This window comes from Somniosus microcephalus, chromosome 4 (genome assembly GCF_052327205.1).
Source record: "Somniosus microcephalus isolate GS21.2 chromosome 4, FLI_Smic_1.0, whole genome shotgun sequence".
Lineage (NCBI taxonomy): Eukaryota > Metazoa > Chordata > Chondrichthyes > Squaliformes > Somniosidae > Somniosus > Somniosus microcephalus.
In genome coordinates this window covers 295,650,686-295,670,955 of record NC_140990.1, presented here as the reverse complement: position 1 = coordinate 295,670,955, position 20,270 = coordinate 295,650,686, and the positions used below count along the sequence as shown (strand labels likewise).

General features: G+C 45.0%; 1 protein-coding gene across 1 annotated transcript in view; it reads left to right on the top strand.

Annotated features, from left to right (window-relative positions):
• Positions 1-20,270, top strand: part of LOC147120556 (low-density lipoprotein receptor-related protein 1-like) — a 2,135,446-nt gene that overhangs the window by 1,945,995 nt on the left and 169,181 nt on the right. The window contains exon 68 of the mRNA XM_085986655.1: positions 18,876-18,992. Within this exon, the coding sequence (XP_085842781.1) occupies positions 18,876-18,992 (117 nt within the window). The remainder of the gene's footprint in view (positions 1-18,875; positions 18,993-20,270) is intronic.

Here is a 20,270-nt window from a genome sequence, read left to right as displayed (position 1 = left end):
GTAATTCAGGGGTACCCGAGGGTGCGAGATCTCGTATGGAGACCGTGTCCTCCCGCCCGTCTGGGTATGTCACCCAGGCATACTGGGGGTTGGCGTGTAGGAGGTGCACCCGCTCGACCAGGGGGTCCGTTTTATGCGTCCTCACGTGCCTCCGCAGTAGGACGGGCCCAGGAGAAGTCAACCATGCCGGTAGCGAGGTTCCCGATGTAGACTTCCGGGGGAAAACGAACATTTTCTCATGAGGGGTCGCATTAGTGGCAGTACAAAGCAGTGACCGAATGGAGTGAAGCGCTGCAGGGAGGACCTCCTGCCAGCGGGAGGTCGGAAGGCCCTTAGATTTTAGTGCCAGGAGGACTGCCTTCCAAACCGTCGCGTTCTCCCTTTCCACCTGGCCGTTCCCCCGGGGGTTGTAACTGGTGGTCCTGCTCGTGGCGATACCTCTTGTTAGCAGGTACTGCCGAAGTTCGTCGCTCATGAACGATGAGCCCCTGTCGCTATGTATATAGCTGGGGAACCCGAACAGAGCGAAGATGTCATTCAGACACTTGATGACCGTGGTACTGGTCATGTCTGGGCAAGGGATGGCAAAGGGGAAACGGGAGTACTCATCAACTATGTTGAGGAAGTACACATTGCGGTCAGCGGAGGGGAGGGGCCCTTTAAAATCGACGCTCAGGCGTTCGAAGGGGCGGGTGGCCTTGATCAGGCTTGCTCTGTCCGGCCTATAGAAGTGCGGTTTGCACTCGGCGCAGATTTGGCAGCTCTTGGTCATGGTCCTGACCTCCTCGATGGAGTAGGGCAGGTTACGGGATTTGATAAAATAGAAAAACCTGGTGACCCCCGGGTGGCAGAGGTCATTGTGGAGGGACTGCAGCCTATCACTCTGCGCGTTGGCGCATGTACCACGTGATAGGGCATCTGGGGGCTCATTGAGTTTCCCTGGCCGATACAAGATATCATAATTGTAGGTGGAGAGTTCGATTCTCCACCTCAAGATCTTGTCGTTCTTGATTTTACCCCTCTGCTTATTATTAAACATAAAAGCTACTGAACGCTGGTCAGTGAGCAGGGTAAATCGTTTCCCGGCCAGGTAATGCCTCCAGTGACGCACCGCTTCTACAATAGCCTGGGCCTCCTTTTCGACGGAGGAGTGTCTCGTCTCGGGGCCCTGGAGGGTCCTTGAGAAAAAGGCCACGGGTCTGCCCGCCTGGTTAAGGGTCGCGGCTAGGGCGAAGTCGGAGGCATCGCTCTCCACTTGGAAGGGGATGGACTCATCCACCGCGTGCATTGCGGCCTTCGCGATATCGTTCTTGATAAGAGTGAAGGCTGCACACGCCTCTGGTGTCAGGGGGAAGGAGGTGGCTTTGATGAGGGGCCTGGCTTTGTCTGCATAGAGGGGCACCCACTGGGCGTAGTAGGAGAAAAACCCCAGGCATCTCTTCAGTGCTTTTTGGCAGTGGGGAAGGGGTAGCTCCATTAGGGGGCGCATTCTGTCGGGGTCGGGCCCGATGACTCCGTTCTCCACCACGCAGCCGAGGATGGCCAGGCGCTTGGTGTGAAACATACATTTTTCCTTATTGTACGTTAGGTTCAGCCGTTGGGCCGTACGGAGGAAATTTGCTAGATTAACGTCGTGGTCCTGCTGGTCGTGGCCGCAGATGGTGACGTTATCCAAATAGGGGAAGGTTGCCCGCAGCGCGTTCTGGTCAACCATTCGGTCCATCTCCCTTTGGAAGACCGAAACCCCGTTGGTGACGCCGAAGGGGACCCTAAGGAAGTGGTAGAGGCGGCCGTTTGCCTCGAAGGCAGTATACTGGCGGTCCTCATGGCGGATGGGCAGCTGGTGGTACGCTGACTTAAGGTCGATGGTGGAGAATACTTTGTATTGCGCAATCTGATTGACCATATCAGATATGCGAGGGAGGGGGTACGCGTCCAGCTGGGTGTACCGGTTTATGGTTTGGCTGTAGTCGATTACCATGCGGCGTTTTGCAGTGGTTTTAACGACTACAACCTGGGCTCGCCAGGGGCTAGTGCTACCTTCGATAATGCCCTCCTTCAAGAGCCGCTCCACCTCAGAGCTGATAAAAGCTCTGTCCCCGGCACTGTACCGCCTGCTTTTGGTAGCGATGGGTTTACAGTCGCGGGTGAGGTTAGCGAACAGGGGAGGGGGGGGGACTTTTAATGTGGAAAGGCTGCAGGTGGTTTGCAGCGGGCGATTTAAAAGTTGTTGGTTGCAGACTGTGAGTGGGGGGAGGGGTCCACCGTATGCTAGTGTGACACTCTTAAGGTGGCACTGAAAATCCAACCCTAGCAGGACGGCAGCGCAAAGACGGGGCAGGACTAGCAGTTTAAATTTTTGATATTCAGTGCCCCCTACTGACAGGGTCACCACACAGTAGCCGCTGATGTCCATTGACTGGGACTTGGACGCCATAGAAATGCGATGGTGCGTTGGCAGAATCGTGAGGGAGTGGCTACGTACCGTGTCGGGGTGGACGAAACTCTCTGTGCTCCCGCTGTCGATCAGGCAACTGGTGGCGCGGCCGTTTACCGCGATATCCATCATGGAGCTGGATAGATGGTGAGGGTGGCCTTGATCCAGCGTCACGGAGGCCAGTATGTGGCTTAGTGAGTCACTATAGTCATCCGCCGAGACGGTGGTCGGTTCCGGTGACGAAATGGCGGTTGAGTGCGTTGGATACGATGGCGGCGGATGCCATGCGGCCGGGGGTACACAAAATGGCGGATAAGATGGCTGCTCCCACGGCCCGCACGCTGCGCTGCTGGCTGGCTTCCCCTTGCAGGCGTTAGCGTAATGGCCTTTCTTCCCGCAGCCCGAGCAGGTAGCTGTCTTAGCTGGGCAGTGCGCTCTGGGATGTTTTAACTGGCCACAGAAATAGCATTTTTGGGCCTGGTTACTGGGCATCGAAGCAGTTCTTACCGGAGGCTGCTGTCTCGGTTGGGTCGCTGCAGCGGTTGGTGCCGGGGGCGGCGGTCCTGTGTCCCACGGTTTCGATTGCCATGTCTCGGCGCCGTTACGGGGGTATGCCTCGAGGTTTCGGTGGGCCTCCTCTAACGAGAGCGCAAGGGCAATGGCCGTCTTCAGGTCGGGTTCCTTGCTTTCTAGCAGTCTCTGCCGGGTGTGGTCTGACTGGAGGCCCCTGACGAAGGCATCACAGGCGAGTCCCTGCGCGTGCTCCACAGCCGTTACCGCTTTACAATCGCAGTCTCTGCAGAGTGCCAGTAGCGCCCGTGCAAATGCCCCTACCGATTCTCCCGGTTGCTGCCTGCGGGATCCCAAGAGGTGTCGGGCGTAAATTGTGTTCACTGGGCGCGTATATTGCCCTTTTAGTAGCTCGAGGGCCGCCACGTACGTATTAGAGTCCCGGATTAGCATATATACTTGATGGCTCACCTGGGCGGTCAAAATTTTCAGTTTGTGATCCTCCTCTGTAACCTGTGAGATTGCGAGGAAGGATTCAAAGCAGCTCAGCCAGTGTTCAAACTTGGCTGATGCACCCACATCTTGAGGGTCGAGGTCCAGGCGTGGTGGTCTGAGGGCTCTCAGCAATGTCTGCTGTATCCGTTGCTGTTGTTGCTCCTCAGGTGTCGCCATTTAACTTTTAGCTAATAAAATTGATACGCTTATCAATTACTTCATAAAAGGTGATGAGTCGAAGAAGAGATGATGAGTCGAAAGAAGAGATGAATAAGGCTTTTATTAGCTAAGAAGAGACCATGCTTCTTCGTGAGTGACTGAACAAGTCTGAACGAAACCCACACAGTGGTGGGTGGAGTCAGCTGAGGCATGCCTCCATACACAGCGCCACCCAGAGGTGGCAATATACAATACAGTGGTTTACCACAAGGAGACAAACTGTTGCTTGCCCTGTTCACACAGGTCCCAGATGCCTTGTAGAGGGCGCCGTGCTGTTTGGATGTCCCACTGACAGTAACTTGCCATGCAAAACCCCATAGAAAGTCTCTGGGCAAGTGCAAGTCTAATGAATGCCAGGTGCCATTCATTCGCTGCTCACAGCAAAATCTGGCAATTGTATCCTGCAGTGTTTACAGTGGCCCATAATTTTGAAATGTCTGTTAGTCATGTGTGTGTGGTCAAACAGCAGCTTTTGTAACATCATTACAGTGGAAATGTGACTTGTTTCCACTGAATAATCCCTCATACATGTGTAGCAGTAGGGTTTCTCCTCATACTAGCAGTAGCTGACTAATTACTACCTGATTAAGTTTAACAAGTTGTGATACCTTTGCCCCATGCAGATTACAGGTGGTCAAGCTGTGAACTACATTCCCAGGGTCAAACAATAGACTATGATTAGAGGTACAGTGCTACGCGTCTGATCAATACAACCAAACCACACTCATCATTATAAATAAGCACAGCTGCACAGATGCATATGGGTTACAAATTTGACAGGGATCAATCAATCAATATAATCAGTGACTGCAAAAACCACTGTATGTTGCAGCCTCAGCTGATCGAACCCATTTTTTTTGATAAATGGACAGTAGCACACGATAAGAAAAAAATAATTTTTAGTTTGTAATAAGATTTCTGATATTTTTTAATGAGACATAGTCACACACAAATTGAATGATGACTCATTTTCCCTGAAATAATATAATAAATTCAGTGTAACCACATTGGTCCACACTAATAAAAAATACTAGACAAATGATGTACTGTGACCAACATAGGAGTTAAAATACATTTTGAAACGCTCTATTTCCTTTTAAGAGTTATCTTGATCCAGCACATATCATAAGAAAACACTCCAGTGCCCCATCAGTTACTTGAACACCTCAAATTCAAGGTATCTTCAGATACACAACTAATTCAGATATGTGAACAGTGAAGTTGTTAAGATCTGTTGTAATGAAATAGGAACTACTCAGTGCAGGTTAAGAAACTGAAAATTCTTCTTCAAAATAGTGCCATGGGATCTTTTACATCCACCTGAGAGGGCAGACGTGGCTTCAATTTAATGTCTCATCCGAAGAACGGCACCTCCGACAGTGCAGCACTCCCTCAGCACTGCACTGGAGTGTCAGCCTAAGTTTTTGTGCTCAAGAGTCTGGAGCGGGACTTGAGCCCACAACCTTCTGACTCGGAGGCGAGGGTGCCACCAATGGAGCCATTGGCTGACACTTAATTTGGTTTAAGTTATTTAAGCATACTTTACACAGATTTAATATACCCCTGTGTTATGGTCCAGGCTTGTGTCCAACATTTTTGTTCCTGATAAAAAAAGCAGTTCCCACAAGCATCTTATCCAAAGCCTGTGCTGTGTGAGATATAAGCTTGAATTTTAACTCCCCAGTGGAAAGCCACAAGCGAGCTGCCCTGGCCTCTGTGGGAGGCCTGGCCGATTTTAATGGTTGGCCCTCATTAATATCCCACTGGCCACTTGCCCGACTGAAAGGAACGTAAAGAGGTAGCTGGGCAGCTGTTGGCAGGCAAATTGCGCTGCCCATTGGCTCTCAGGTAAGTTGTAGGGGGTGGGGGAAGGAGGGAGTGAAAAAGGGGAGTCCTCCTGCTTTTCTGTGCCCTACAAAGACAAATTAGCATAAATGACATATCTGCCTGGCTCAAGTAAATGCCTCAAGCACCCAGGGTTAAATTCTCTGCTGGACAGTTTCGGAGCAGAAAAAGAGCTGCTTGATTTTAATTCCCATTCTGCCCAATTTCAGTTGGGTGGAGGAAGTTAAATTCTCCACACTAGTATCCAGGATTAACAAATAGCCTCAAATTGCTATATTTGGAACCAAAAATCCTCAACTCTTCAAGTGCAATTCCGTCTTAACTGTGCGGGAGTGCAGTAGAAGAGTGGCAAATCAGGCAAAGATCTGGATTCTCCGGGTCCAAACCAGGACTTTCCTCTGTACATTGTATTGGATGGAGCATCTAAACATCCTAAGCAAGGCCATTGACATGCAGGTGGCAGTGCTGAGAGTGGGGCCTCCCAAGTCCAGGGGTTTCTGGGATCCCAGCCAGGGGATTGGTGGTCAGTATGCACAGAAGAAAGAAAAGTACCAGCCTCAGGAGTGGTAGTTTGGGGGTCACATTGGGGTCCAGGCCGGGATCATGGCCTGGACTTCCAACGAGAACAATTGATCAAAACATTTTTAGAGCGCCCATCTTGCTTGGCTAAGGCATCACTCAGGCCACAAGGGTCCCGGACAACCCCTTCTCCAGACCGGCTGCCTGCAATAAATTCTGTGGCCACCTGGGTCAGGGGGCATCGAAGATGTGTATTTAAATTGGCTGACCTCCACTTGACCCCACATACTCCGGCAGCGGTGAAGGTAACCAGTAGGGATCACTGACCCGTGTCTTTTTGTACCATGTATCTTCCTGGTGATTACATGGCATGTCTGCCATATTATCATGTCTCTGCAAAGGGCAGAAAACACCTCACTGATAAATTTTTTAAAAATGATATTAGGAGGTTTGACTAAAAGCTTGGGCAAAGAGATGTGTTTAAAGGAGCATCTTAAAGGAGGAGAGAGAGGTGGAGATGTTTGGGGGGGAATTCCAGAGCTTAGGGCCTAGAGGGCTGAAGGCATGGCCTCCAATAGTGGGGCAAAGCACTTGGGGACGTAGAGTAGGCATCCACAGCTCGCAGTTTACACGAGGTTCAAAACCCAGTGCTGTGTGTGTCTCCGGCCTACACGTTCCAGTGCAGGAATTGTTCCCTGTTCGCATGGCAGGCCAACGCTATCCAATTTCCCCCCCAATGTAATATTTATGGAAATAAAATTTGCATTCTACAGGAAGCAATTAAAATATTTACTGATTATATGGAATCGAAGTTTAGGTGTTTGAGACGAGAATGATCCCTCAGAAACATCATTTCGAATTCTAATGAAATTTAATTAAATCCATGGAACCTTTTGTACCTGCTTTGACTTTAATTATTTCTAGTATCGACAGCCGTATGGATATAATTAATGTAATTGAATGGTATTTTATTATTTCAAATAGCTGTATTCTTCCAGTCAATAGTGCACTTGTAAATCATAATAATTAGCCTGTAGTTACGTCAGCCTCCCTGGACATTTGCTTGACTGTGAAGTCCATCTTCACATGAGAACAGATCTTAAGATTATCATTAAATAAAGGCAAATATTTTCATTACTTTTTTTCCTAAGAAGAAAAAGCTAATAAAGTCATTCGTTCTTGTTCAGTCTTCAAGTGCTATCTATTTGCAAAATTCACAGCAATTTAGTTTTGGAATTATATGCATCTTAATTCTGAACTCCCAATATTATGAAGTCATTTTATTTGTAATCATTCTTAGTTGTATGATGAAAAAACCAAAAGAAAGCTAGAATCCTAGGGGGTAAAGTTTCCGCGTTGGCCAAAATCGGAGATCCAGGAGCAAACTGCTCTCAAAATTGCGCTGGTTTTCGGAATTGAATATTTTCCTCAAGTTTCTGCTCAGACTCATTTGCATATTGTTGAACGTAAAATCTTGCATGAACCAGCACAATTGGGCTGAAGGGATAATTACTAGTCCTAGCCCCTTTAGGGCTACACCGGATCAGGCGTATTCCTCAGATGTTCACTTTCAACTAAAGTTTGAGGTAGCCAAATCCTAAAGACGCTTAATTGGGTCGAATATGATCTATATCCTAGGGTACTTAAGGAAGTGGCCCTCGAAATAGTAGATGCATTGCTGGTCATCTTCCAAAATTCAATAGACTCTGGAACAGTTCCCATGGATTGGAGGATAGCTAATGTTACCCCACTATTCAAAAAAGGTGGTAGAGAGAAAACGGGGAATTATAGACTGACATCGGTGGTGGGGAAAATGCTAGAGTCCATCATAAAAGATGTAATAGCAGAGCACTTGGAAAAAAGTGACAGGATCGGACAAAGTCAACATGGATTTACAAAAGGTAAATCGTGCTTGACTAATCTACTGGAAATTTTTGAGGATGAAACTGGTAGAATAGATAAGGGAAAACCAGTGGATGTGGTGTATTTGGACTTTCAGAAGGCTTTCGATAAGGTCCCGCATAAGAGATTAGCATGTAAAGATCAAGCACATGGGATTGGGGGCAAGGTACTGACTTGAGTAATGGAGAATTCCATGAGGGATTTTCAATCCAATGTAATCTGATTTCATATGTTAGGCCAAGCGCAATATCTGTGAGTATCTTTGTCTATTAGCATGATAGCAACTTTGTCAGTGTAGTATTTTGATAACACTATGTTTATAAAAGGTTAATATTTGATAGTAATAGAAGTTAGTCCAAATGTTAGTTAGTTATACAATTAGTCTATTCTACTGTTGTAAATATGTTATATCTTATGTAATATCGAATGTATAGTACTCAGTTTATGTACAAAACATACTTTGTCTTTGATTACAGTTTCACAAATGTGTTCAAGTAAAGCTTCAAAACAGCAAACGGCTTCACGAGGAATTATTTTGAATAAGTGTTTAACTTGCTGGATAACTAGATAGGAGCACGTCTAGCGAGGCCAGTACATAAGTGCTTCTTTACGAGGTGTAAATTAGAACACCTTATACGGGGTGAACTATTGTCTTATTCCCAAAGGTTCAGACTGTCAGAAGCCTTTAACCTTCTGTTTCAATAAGGTTATTGATTCAGTGTCAACAACTTATCTTATCTCAATAGCCAGAATGCTGTCACAGCTTTTTCATGGTTAGGTTTCTAGATTTCCAGACCCAATTTGTCATGTTTTAATAAGGCCAGAATTCTTTCATAGAATGGTGTATTTTTCTGAATAGGTTATATGGCTTATTCCTTCACAGGGCAGCATCTTAGAATGTAATTTTTTATAAATTGTTTTTTCATTAAAATATATTCATTGATATATATGACTGGTAACCTAGTGCGGTTTTATTAGTACAACTGAAAATGGGTTTATCACTAAAAATAAGCATTTTTAACCAGAGTGTCTGGTCCTCCAACTGTGAGTTACCGGACGGACCACCCGGCATCGACCCAGGCATTGGATTCGGACACGACAATGACACACCCAGCCCAGTCGACCCTACCATCAGGGAACATGCCAAAAAGTGGGATAGCTGTCCCGCAGATTAGTCAAGCAACAGCCTGACGTAGTCATACTCACAGAATCATACCTATCAGCCAACGTCCCAGACTCCCCCATTACCATCCCGAGGTATGTCCTTTCCCACCAGCAGGCAGATCCACCAGAGGTGACAGCACAGTGTTATCCAGTCGTGAGGGAGTAGCCCTAGGCGTCCTCAACATTGACTCCGGACCTCATGAAGTCTCATGGGATCAGGTCAAACATGGGCAAAAAAAACCTCCTGCTGACTATCACCTACCACCCTCCCTCAGCTGATGGATCAGTACTCCTCCATGTTGAACACCACTTTGAAGAAGCACTGAGGGTAGCAAGGACACAGAATGTACTCTGGGTGGGAGACTTCAATGTCCATCACCAAGAGTGGCTCGTTAGCACCACTACTGACCAAGTTGGCCGAGTCCTGAAGGACATAGCTGCCAGACTGGGCCTGTGGCAGGTGGTGAGAAAACCAACACGAGGGAAAAACCTACTTGATCTCGTCCTCACCAATCTACTTGTTGCAGATGTATCTGTCCGTGACAGTATTGGCAGGAGTGACCACCACACAGTCCTTGTGGTGACGAAGACCTGTCTTCACACTGGGGACACCCTCCATTGTGTTGTGTGGCACTACCACCATGCTAAATAGGATAGACTCAGAACAGATTTAGCAGCTCAAAACTGGGCATCCATGAGACGCTGTGGGCCATCAGCAGCAGCAGAATTGTATTCCAACACAATCTGTAGCCTCATGGACTTTTTGAGGATGTAACTGGTGAAATAGATAAGGGAGAATCAGTGGATGTGGTGTATTTGGACTTTCAGAAGGCTTTCGATAAGGTCCCACATAAGAGATTAGCGTGCAAAATTAAGGCACACGGGATTGGGGGCAAGGTATTGACTTGGATAGAGAACTGGTTGGCGGACAGAAAGCAAAGAGTTGGAATAAACGGGTCGTTTCCAAGTGGCAGGCAGTGACTAGTGGGGTACCGCAAGGATCGGTCCTAGGACCCCAGCTGTTCACAATATATATTAATGATCTGGACGAAGGAATTGGATGTAATATCTCCAAATTTGCAGACGACACAAAGCTGGGTGGGAGGGTAAGCTGTGAGGAGGATGTCGTGAAACTCCAGTACGATTTGGACAGGTTGGGTGATTGGGCAGAAACATGGCAAATGCACTATAATGTGGATAAATGTGAGGTTATCCACTTTGGTGGCAAAAACAGGAAGGCAGATTATTATTTGAATGGCAATAGATTGGGAGAAGGGGAAGTGCAAAGAGACCTGGGTGTTATTGTGCACCAGTCACTGAAGGTAAGCATGCAGGTGCAGCAGGCGGTTAAGAAGGCAAATGGTATGTTGGCCTTCGTAGCAAGAGGGTTCGTGTACAGGAACAAGGATGTCTTGCTACAGTTGTACAGGGCCTTGGTGAGACCGCACCTTGAGTATTGTGTGCAGTTTTGGTCACCTTACCTGAGGAAGGACGTTCTTGCCATGGAGGGAGTTGCAGCGAAGATTCACCAGGCTGATACCTGGGATGGTAGGAATGACGTATGAGGAGAGATTGTGTCGATTGGGCTTATACTCACTGGAGTTTAGAAGATTGAGAGGGGATCTCATCGAAACCTATAAAATTCTGTCAGGTCTGGACAGACTAGATGCAGAAAGGATGTTTCGGATGGCCGGGGAGTCCAGAACCAGGGGTCATAGTCTAAGGATAAGGGGTAAGCCATTTAGGACTGAAATGAGGAGGAATTTCTTCACCCAGAGAGTGGTGAACCTGTGGAATTCTCTGCCACGGAGGGCGGTGGAGGCCAGTTCATTAAATATATTCAAGAAAGAGTTGGATATATTTCTTGAGGCTAAAGGGATCAAGGGATATGGGGAGAAGGCAGGGACAGGGTACTGAATTGAATGATCAGCCATGATCTCATTGAATGGCGGAGCAGGCTCGAAGGGCCGAATGGCCTACTCCTGCTCCTATCTTCTATGTTTCTATATCCCTCACTATATCATTACCATCAAGCCAGGGGACCAACCCTGGTTCAATGAAGAGTGTAGAACAGCATGCCAGGAGCAGCACCAGGTGTACCTAAAAATGAGGTGCCAACCTGGTGAAGCTACAACACAGGACTACGTGCATGCAAAACAACTAAAACAGCATGCTGCAGACAGGGCTAAGCGATCCCACAACTAACAGATCAGATCAAAGCTCTGCAGTCTTGCCATACCCAGTCATGAATGGTGTTGGACAATTAAACAACTAACAGGAGGAGGCGGCTCCATGGACATCCCCGTCCTCAACGATGGCGGAGTCCAGCATGTGAGTGGAAGAGACAAGGCTGAAGCATTCGCAACCATCTTCAGCCAGAAAGGATTATCTACTTCAGCCTCCTCCTGAGGTCCCCACCATCACAGATGCCAGTCTTCAGCCAATTCTATTTACTCCATGTGATATCAAGAAACGAATGAGCGCACTGGATACAGCAAAGGCTATGGGCCCCGATAACATCCCGGCTGTCATGCTGAAGACTTGTGCTCCAGAACTAGCTGCGCCTCTAGCTACACTATTCCAGTCCAGCTGCAACACTGACAAAATTGTCCAGGTATGTCCTGTCGACAGAAAGCAGGGCAAATCCAATCCAGCCAATTACCACCCCATCAGCCAAATCTCAATCGTTGGCAAAATGATGAAAAATGTCGTCGTCAGTGCAATCAAGTGGCACTTACTCACCAATAACCTGCTCACTGACGCTCAGTTTCGGTTCTGCAGGACCACTCGGCTCCAGACCTCATTACAGCCTTGGTCCAAATGTGGATAAAAGAGCTGAGGTGAGGTGAGAATGACTTCCTTTGACATCAAGGCAGCATTTTATCGAGTGTGGCACCAAGGAGCCCTAGTAAAATTGAAGTCAATGGGAATCAGGAGGAACACACTCCACTGGCTGAACTCATATCAAGCACAGGTTGTGGTTGTCCGAGGTCAATCATCTCAGCCCCAGAACATTGTTGCAGGAATTCCTCAGGGCAGTGTCCCCTGCCCAGCCATCTTCAGCTGCTTCATCAATGACCTTACCTCCTCCATAAGATCAGAAGTAGGGATGTTCGCTGATGATTATACAGTGTTCAGTTACATTTCCAATTCCTCAGATAATGAAGCAGTCCGTGGCTACATTCAGCAAGACCTGGACACCATTCAGGCTTGGGCTGATAAGTGGCAAGTGACATTTGCACCACACAAATTCCAAGCAATGACTATCTCCAACAAGAGTGAGTCTTACAACCTCCCTTTAACATTCAATAGCATTGCCATCGCCAAATTCCCCAACATCAACATCCTAGGGGTCACCATTGAGCAGAAACTTTACTGGAACAGCCAAATAAATACTATGGCTACAAGAGCAGGTCAGAGGCTGCGTATTCTGCACTGAGTGACTCACCTCCTGACTCCCCAAAGCCTTTCCACCATCTACAAGGCACAAATCAGGAGTGTGATGGAATACTCTCCACTTGCCTGGATGAGTGCAGCTGCAACAATACTTCAGAAGCAGACACCATCCAGGACAAAGCAGCCTGTTTGATTGGCAACCCATCCTCCACCTTAAACATTCAATCCCTCCACCACCAGTGCACCATGGCTGCAGTGTGTACCATCTACAAGATGCACTGCAACAACTCGCCATGGCTTCTTCGACAGCACCTCCCAAACCCATGACCTCTACCGCCTAGAAGGACAAGGGCAGCAGGTGCATGGGAACACCACCACCTCCAAGTTCCCCTCCTAGTCACACACCATCCTGACTTGGAAATACATCGCCGATCCTTCATCGTCACTGGGTCAAAATCCTGGAATTCCCTACCTAACAGCACTGTGGGAGTACCTTCACCATACACACTGCAGCGGTTGAAGAAGGATCCTCACCACCACCTTCTCGAGGGCAATTAGGGATGGGCAATAAATGCTGACCTTGCCAGTGATGCCCACATCTTGTGAATGATTAAAAACAATCCTGATTTTAAATAACTGAAAATGAGTTTAAAAAACTATACAGAACCAATTACTAGCATCGAGTTCAACAATTTCAGATCATAACCTCGGCCCCTATTATATTTTTACTTATATATTTCTTTTCCACCCCTTTGTTTTGGGTCTTCCCTTTCCCCCCCACTTTCCTTTTTTTTCTCTTTCCCACATGGCAGCTGTTTCTCATCCTGCCAGTACACTTCACATCTAATCTGAGCTGTCTTTGTCTCCTCTGTCCTATTACCATCTCGTCTGGTTTTGAATACCTCTTAATGTCTCTTTACTTCTCTTTTGTTCTATCACAGCCCTGCCTTCGATCTATTTTAGTTCCTTTCCAGTTTTGAAAAAGGGTTTCAACCCGAAACGTTGACTTTTAATTTCCCTCCACAGATGTTGCCTGGCCTGCTGAGTTTTTCCAGCATGTTCTGTTATTATTAGTTTCATTGGTGTTCAGTCGTCAGTTTTTTAATACATTTAAAATAAATAATATTTAAAAGCTTTTAAAAGTTGCCTATTAGCACCCTTGCGCCTAAAAAAAAAGCTTAATTTTAAGAGCCTTCTCAAAGGCCCACAAACGGGCGCAATTAGCGGGAATTCACCATGTTGTTTAATTCGATCTGGGGGTGTAGCCAGTTTCGTGGGAGGGGACGAATTCCAGCGCAATGTTTTATATTCTAGTGCAAATGTTCGCAGAAACTTGCTTTGCGCTGGGCGTAATTTGCACTTGAAATTCCTTGATCTTTTTTGCATTGGTTGGGCCAATTACGCTGGAAATACCAGGGCAACTAGCAGTAAGTGAAAGGTGATAAAATCACATTGAGGGCTGTGTATGTAAAGGTAAGTAACGTGACTGCTGACAGAGCGCTGGAGTTGCATTCTGAGACGAGCTCGATGAAGTGCAGGTCTGCTGTGCCACTAGCTGTGATGCCAAGCAGAATTTTAGTGCTTGCCTACAGGAAGGTAGGAAATACCAGAGGTCAAGGCACCAGGAGCACATTCTCCCATCCTCCAAGTGGCCATTTGCACAATAATATTGTCAGAGGCCTGGGAGTAATTCATGGCTCATGGAAGAAAAATTTAAAAAAATTTACTTTAAAAAAAAAAATCACATGTCTGTTACATGTTTCATTACGTATAAACATATTTTATATGCGACTTAACTAGTGAAGACACTGATTTCCTGGTGTAGCACTACATCTTAAGATTTCAGAATGTTGACAATCATTGTGCAGCTGCATTATTTTTATTGTGCCTGGTGAGTTCTATCGATCTTGGTCTTAATGGCGTTTATCTTGTCAGCTGTCATTAGAGGCCATAAGAATCTTTGTGTCAGTGTCTAAGCTTGGAACCCACTGTGTTTTACTGATTACCTTTAAACTATGTTCATCTTTGGCATGTTATGCTTTGATTTGAATAAAGGTTGCTGCTTTAAATTTAGACATACCCTGTTTTTGTATGCTTTACATTGTGCAGGTGATAGTATGCATTGGCTCAAGGTGGCACACATAGGGATTGGAAAAGAGTCCAGAATGTAGAATATTTCAACAACAGCAAACTAATGGGTGCACCTGTAGTAGAATCTGGTTTAATATTTTTGTTCCAGTGAACGTCCATTCATATTCTTGTGCTGTAGCTTGGCTGAAAATTTAGGAATAAAAATATCCGCAACACTGAAATTTGGCTTGACCTTCAAATGCCGCATGACAAACAATTTGATGGAATTCATTTTCCTGACCTTTTTCATGATGAGCATTGAGCAAAACCTATGTTCCCAGATATCTTTCCATTAACACGCCATACTGTCTTGTGTGGAGGGGCGGGGGGGTGGGGAGAATCATAAAGCTTTTCCACTAGATTCAGACCTTGGTCAAAGTTGCCAGACATTTTCATTAAAAGTCCTACTCACATTGGAAATTGGTTTTGTTTCAACCCTCTCGAGGAAAACCAATACCTTACCTTAGGAGATTGAACATGTATGGAGTAAGAAATACCAATCAATTATGGCAACTGTTAATACATAGCAATATAATGTGCATGTACTGGGCTCCATCTAACAATTTTGTTCCTGCAAACAATAATGCCATTAAACATTTAGCATGAATTGTTCACATTGTCGTATATTTGACATGTAATTAGGAGTGTTAACTTCCTGTCTGTTTCAGATAGCCCTAGTAAGTGCTGTGCAAGTTTGGCTTCACTTTAAATGACAATGGGCCAGAAATTAGGTTTGGGGGCTTGCCGCGCGTGCAAGCCCCCGATGTGCACTTACCCGGCGCGCTGACATTTCAATCCTGGCCCGCATTGCATTTCCTGTCACTGGCCCGCTTCAGGTCCTGCCGCGCTGTGCGTGCGTGACCCAGCAGCATACTTAGTGCAATGAACCGGCTGGGATCACGTGAGCACTGGGCAACCAATGGGAGGTTGCAAAAGTTCATTCATGAGTTTGATAGTAAGAACTGTCAAACTCATGAAAACTCCTGGCCCCAAAACAATACTTAAACTTGAAAGAAAATTTTTAAAAAATCACACTACTTAAATAAACTATAAATAACTGTAAAAAAACTATTTTAAACAATAATTTTAAATTTAAAAAAAAATTATTATATAAAAAATCGGGGCTAAAAATAGACTTACCTTACTGTAAAGTCTTCAAAAAAAATGAACCTGTGGAAAAATTTTCTAATTTTACTTAATAGACCACTTACCTGTTAAAAGTAAGTACTTACGGCTGCTTTTTCCATGCATAAAAACCGGAGTCTTTTCCCCATGGGCAACTCTAATAAAAAAAGGGAAGTTCAGCGCGCACGCGCTGCCTGATACGTTGTACGCGTTCCGCCTCTTAACCCCTTGGGTCAGAGGAGAGGAAATGCCGGTTTTCCCTGCATGCGCTGTGCATGCTGAAAACTGGCAATTCCTCCGGGCCCACGCGTGCGTACCCCGTCCGTACGCACGCGTTGGGACAGGAATTACTGGCCCATTACAAACAAGCAGTGCTTTTTCAGAAGTGTGACTGCAAAAAACAAGGTGACAGTCATGTCACAAAGATGCTTCAGAATGATGTTGTGGAGAAACGCCTCACATTTCATTGACCTGCCTTTGCTCGTTTACAGAAGTGTGGCAACTTGCTGTGAAGAACAAAGTCGCTCCTGCCAGTGCCAGTTATCATTTTTGGTTTGGCAGGCTGTAACTAATGGAGCACCACAAGGATCAGTGCTTGGGCCTCAGCTATTTGCAATCTATATTAATGACTTAGATTAGGGGACCAAGTTTGTTGATGATATAAAGCTAGATGGGAAAGTAAGCTGTGAGGAGGACGCAAAGAGGCTGCAAAGGGATATAGACCGGTTAAGTGAGTGGACAAGAACATGGCCGATGGACTATAAATATGGAGAAATGTGAAGTTATCCACTTTGGTAGGAAAAATAGAAAAGCAGAATATTTATTAAAAGGGGAGATACTGGGAAATGTTGATATTCAGAGGGACCTGGGTGTCCTTGTACACAAATCACAGAAAGTTAACATACAGATACAGCAAGCAATTAGGAAAGCAAATGGTATGTTAGCCTTTATTACAAAGGGTATTAGAGTATAATAGTAAAGAAGTCTTACTGTAATTATATAGGGCATTGGTGAGACCACACCTGGAGTACTGTGTACAGTTTTGGTCTCCTTACCTAAGGAAGAATATACTTGTCTTAGAGGGAGTGCAACGAAGGTTCACCAGGCTGGTTCCTGGAATGAGGGGATGATCCGATGAGGAGAGATTGAGCAGACTAGGCCTATATTCCTTAGAGTTTAGAAGAATAAGAGGTGATCTCATTGAAACATATAAAATTCTTAAGGGGCCTGACAGGGTAGATGCTGGCTGCGGAGTCTACAACTAGGGGTCACAGTCTCAGAATAAGGGGTTGGCCATTTAGGCCTGAGATGGGGAGAAATGTCTTCACTCAAAAAGTTGTGAATCTTTGGAATTTTCTACCCCAGAGGGCTATGGATGCTTAGTCGTTGAATGTATTCAAGACAGAGATTGATAGATTTTTTTTCTTATGTTCTTATTAGAAGGCTGGTTTTATATGTTAGGACTGCCAACAATCAGTCTGCATCCAAGATATCTGCACTCCTCTAAATCTCCCTCTTGAGCATCCCTGATTATAACCCCTCAGCCATTGGTGGCCGTGCCTTCTGTTGTCTAGCCCCTAAGCTCTGGAATTCCCTGCCTAAACCTCTCCGCCTCTCTTTCCTCCTTTAAGACGCTCCTTAAAACCCACCTCTTTGACCAAGCTTTTGGTCACTTGCCCTAATTTCTCCTTATGTGGCTTGGTGTCAAATGTTTTGTCTTATAATACTCCTGTGAAGCGCCTTGGGACGTTTTACTATGTTAAAGGTGCTATATAAAGTTGTTGTTATTGTTGTTGTTGCATCCAATTGTTGCATTTTAAAACACAATTTAAGGAAAGAACATGCACCTCAGGCTCATGGAGAACAGTTTGTTTTCAAGTTATCTGATGAGTGAAACCTCATTACTCGCACCGCAAACAATGCTGTACTCCAATATTCTGGCAATACAGTAATACTGCCCTAGACTGTAAGCTGTTGTTTTTAGTGTAGGGATATATTAAAGATCTTTATAAATCTACTCATTTAGATGATATCACAATTATATTCACTTCACTTCAGCTGCAGTCTTTCATTTTCATCAAGACACAAATTAATTTTAAAAAACTAAGAAATGGTGTCATCTTATTAGGACTGTGACATTGTTCCTTTCCTTGTGCAGCACAGCTGCATTGCGAGTTGTTAGAAATTATTTCATTGTAAAGATGTTGGTATTAAAATGAAAACGTCCAACATTCAGTCAAATATGAATCAAGTTACTTTCTGATTATTAGTGACATGGAATTAATTCTCCCCTATGATTCTGTGGATCAGTTAATAAATGATGCATCAGAAATGCAGTTACAACTTCCAGAGCTTTGAGGAACTAAATGTCAGTCAGACAACACAATAAAACACTTCTGTTTGCTTACTGAAATGTGCAATCCGTGGAAAACGGCATTGTGCTGCCAAACAAGGCGTTTGAAGTATGGGAATATCTCATGAATAATTAATAACAAAAAGGCAACTTGGTCGCGGAAAATAATCATTCCTTGGCAACCAAAGTGCAAACATTGCTGAGTTTATATCAAGTCAAGCTATACTTCTATTAACTGATTTTGAAGCGACTGATCGTAGCAAAATTTTATTGAAAAGGAAGTAAATGTTGAAGCTGTTGAATTTTCTTTCTTGAGGCTTTTATTATTGCAATGATCTATTGTCAGAACAATAACATATATATTTACATAATTTAAACAAAGTAATGGGAACCTAATCACAACAGACTGTTATCCCAGAGATGATATAAAGGGTGTGATATAATGATAATACATACATTTTATTTGAACAGGGAGTAAGACTGCCATTGCCTTTGAAGTGTACCGTGAAGTTGAATTTTAATCTATAACTGACGTCTGCATGAGTCAATGTCTATAGTTACCAGGTCTCACCTGAAAACACACAATTTAGTATTTGACAGATGACAAAGAAATGAAACCTAGTATCATACTGTCTTTAATGATATGATATAAAAAGAGGCTGATTTGTCATTTTTGTAATTTGAAAGGTTCACCACGTAAAATGTATTTCAGGATTAAATATTTTCAAAACACTGCTAAGGGGGAAAAATAAACTATTGCACCACTTAAATATCTTTCAGATGAAAGAACTTGTGAGCCATATCAGTTCCGGTGCAGAAACAATCGTTGCGTACCTGGGCACTGGCAGTGTGACTACGATAATGACTGTGGAGATAACTCTGATGAGGAATCATGTGGTAGGTTAATCATTTGCTTTGACATTTGCTTAACGATTTGGAAAAAACAAACATTTTCCCCAGTGTTGACAGTGCCAGTAAAACTGGTTGCTTATAATTCAATTGCCAGCACAACACAAAACTACCCTCCGATTCTGCACTAAGCCACTGATTAGTAATTTTAGTGAATAACCCTTCAGGACAGACAGTGAAGAAAATTACAATTTACACTGCCAGGGTGATTCTGGGGCTGAGCTAATGTGGAAAGGGATGCTGTTTTACATGCAGGCTTGTGCCTTTTGTGACCTGAGAGCTGTTGATGCAATCATTACATATTAACACAAATACTCCATTTCCTATTTGGAAGAAAGAATGGGGAAGATTGTTTTCACACTTATATTTATCATCCCCATCATTACGATCAAATTTGGAGGGTTTGCAGAAATCTGAACACTTTCTTAGGCCAATTCCCTTCAGCGACATTTGAAAATGATACTGCTGGCTCTTGTAATGCAGATCCAGGGCAAACCAATGTCACGGAGAAGGTTTGTCAAGTGAGGCACTTACCCCAGCTAGAATTGCCAGGCTTACAGCGACTGTAGAATGGCACACGCATGAAAGGAACAATTTCTATTTTAGAATCTTCCACGCACAAGAATGCAACTTGCAGCCGAATGAACATTTACAAAACTGCATTCCTTTTGGATTATTTTTTTACCCTTCTATGTTTCTCCTCGGGGTAATTGGGGCTCCGTTCCTACTCTACAGTATGTGCCTTCAATGACATTGTGCATGTGCGAAGGGACCGTTGCCGCGGTGACAAGCTGGCTTGTTTCGGCATGAATCATGTGTGCCTCACCCGCCAAAAAGATCACCAGCTGCCACTGCAGGCTTCTAAACTTTTCCAAGGCATGAGTTTGGAAAGGTGCCCTTGGGTGATTGAGCCAATTTTTCTAGTTTTACAGCAAGTGACAGTTTCCAGAAAACAGTTTGCCAGAACTCCAATAAACTCCTCCACATAGTTATCAGTTAAACCCATCTCCTGGTGCAAATTATATTACTCCAAGGGGGATAGACAAACAGAGTACTGATGAGTACCCCTGCATACCTAGCTTGTAAAGGCTTTCCAAGATGGGGAGCTCAGGACTGGCTCTCTGGCTGGTACAAAGAGCTTGCCCCCACTGAATCAAATGCAGCCACTCTTCTTGGGGTGCGCATGACATCTTCCTGTAATATACAGCACAGATCAACTAAGGATGGAAAAAGACCTGAAATGGCACATTTTCACAAAGCAACAAA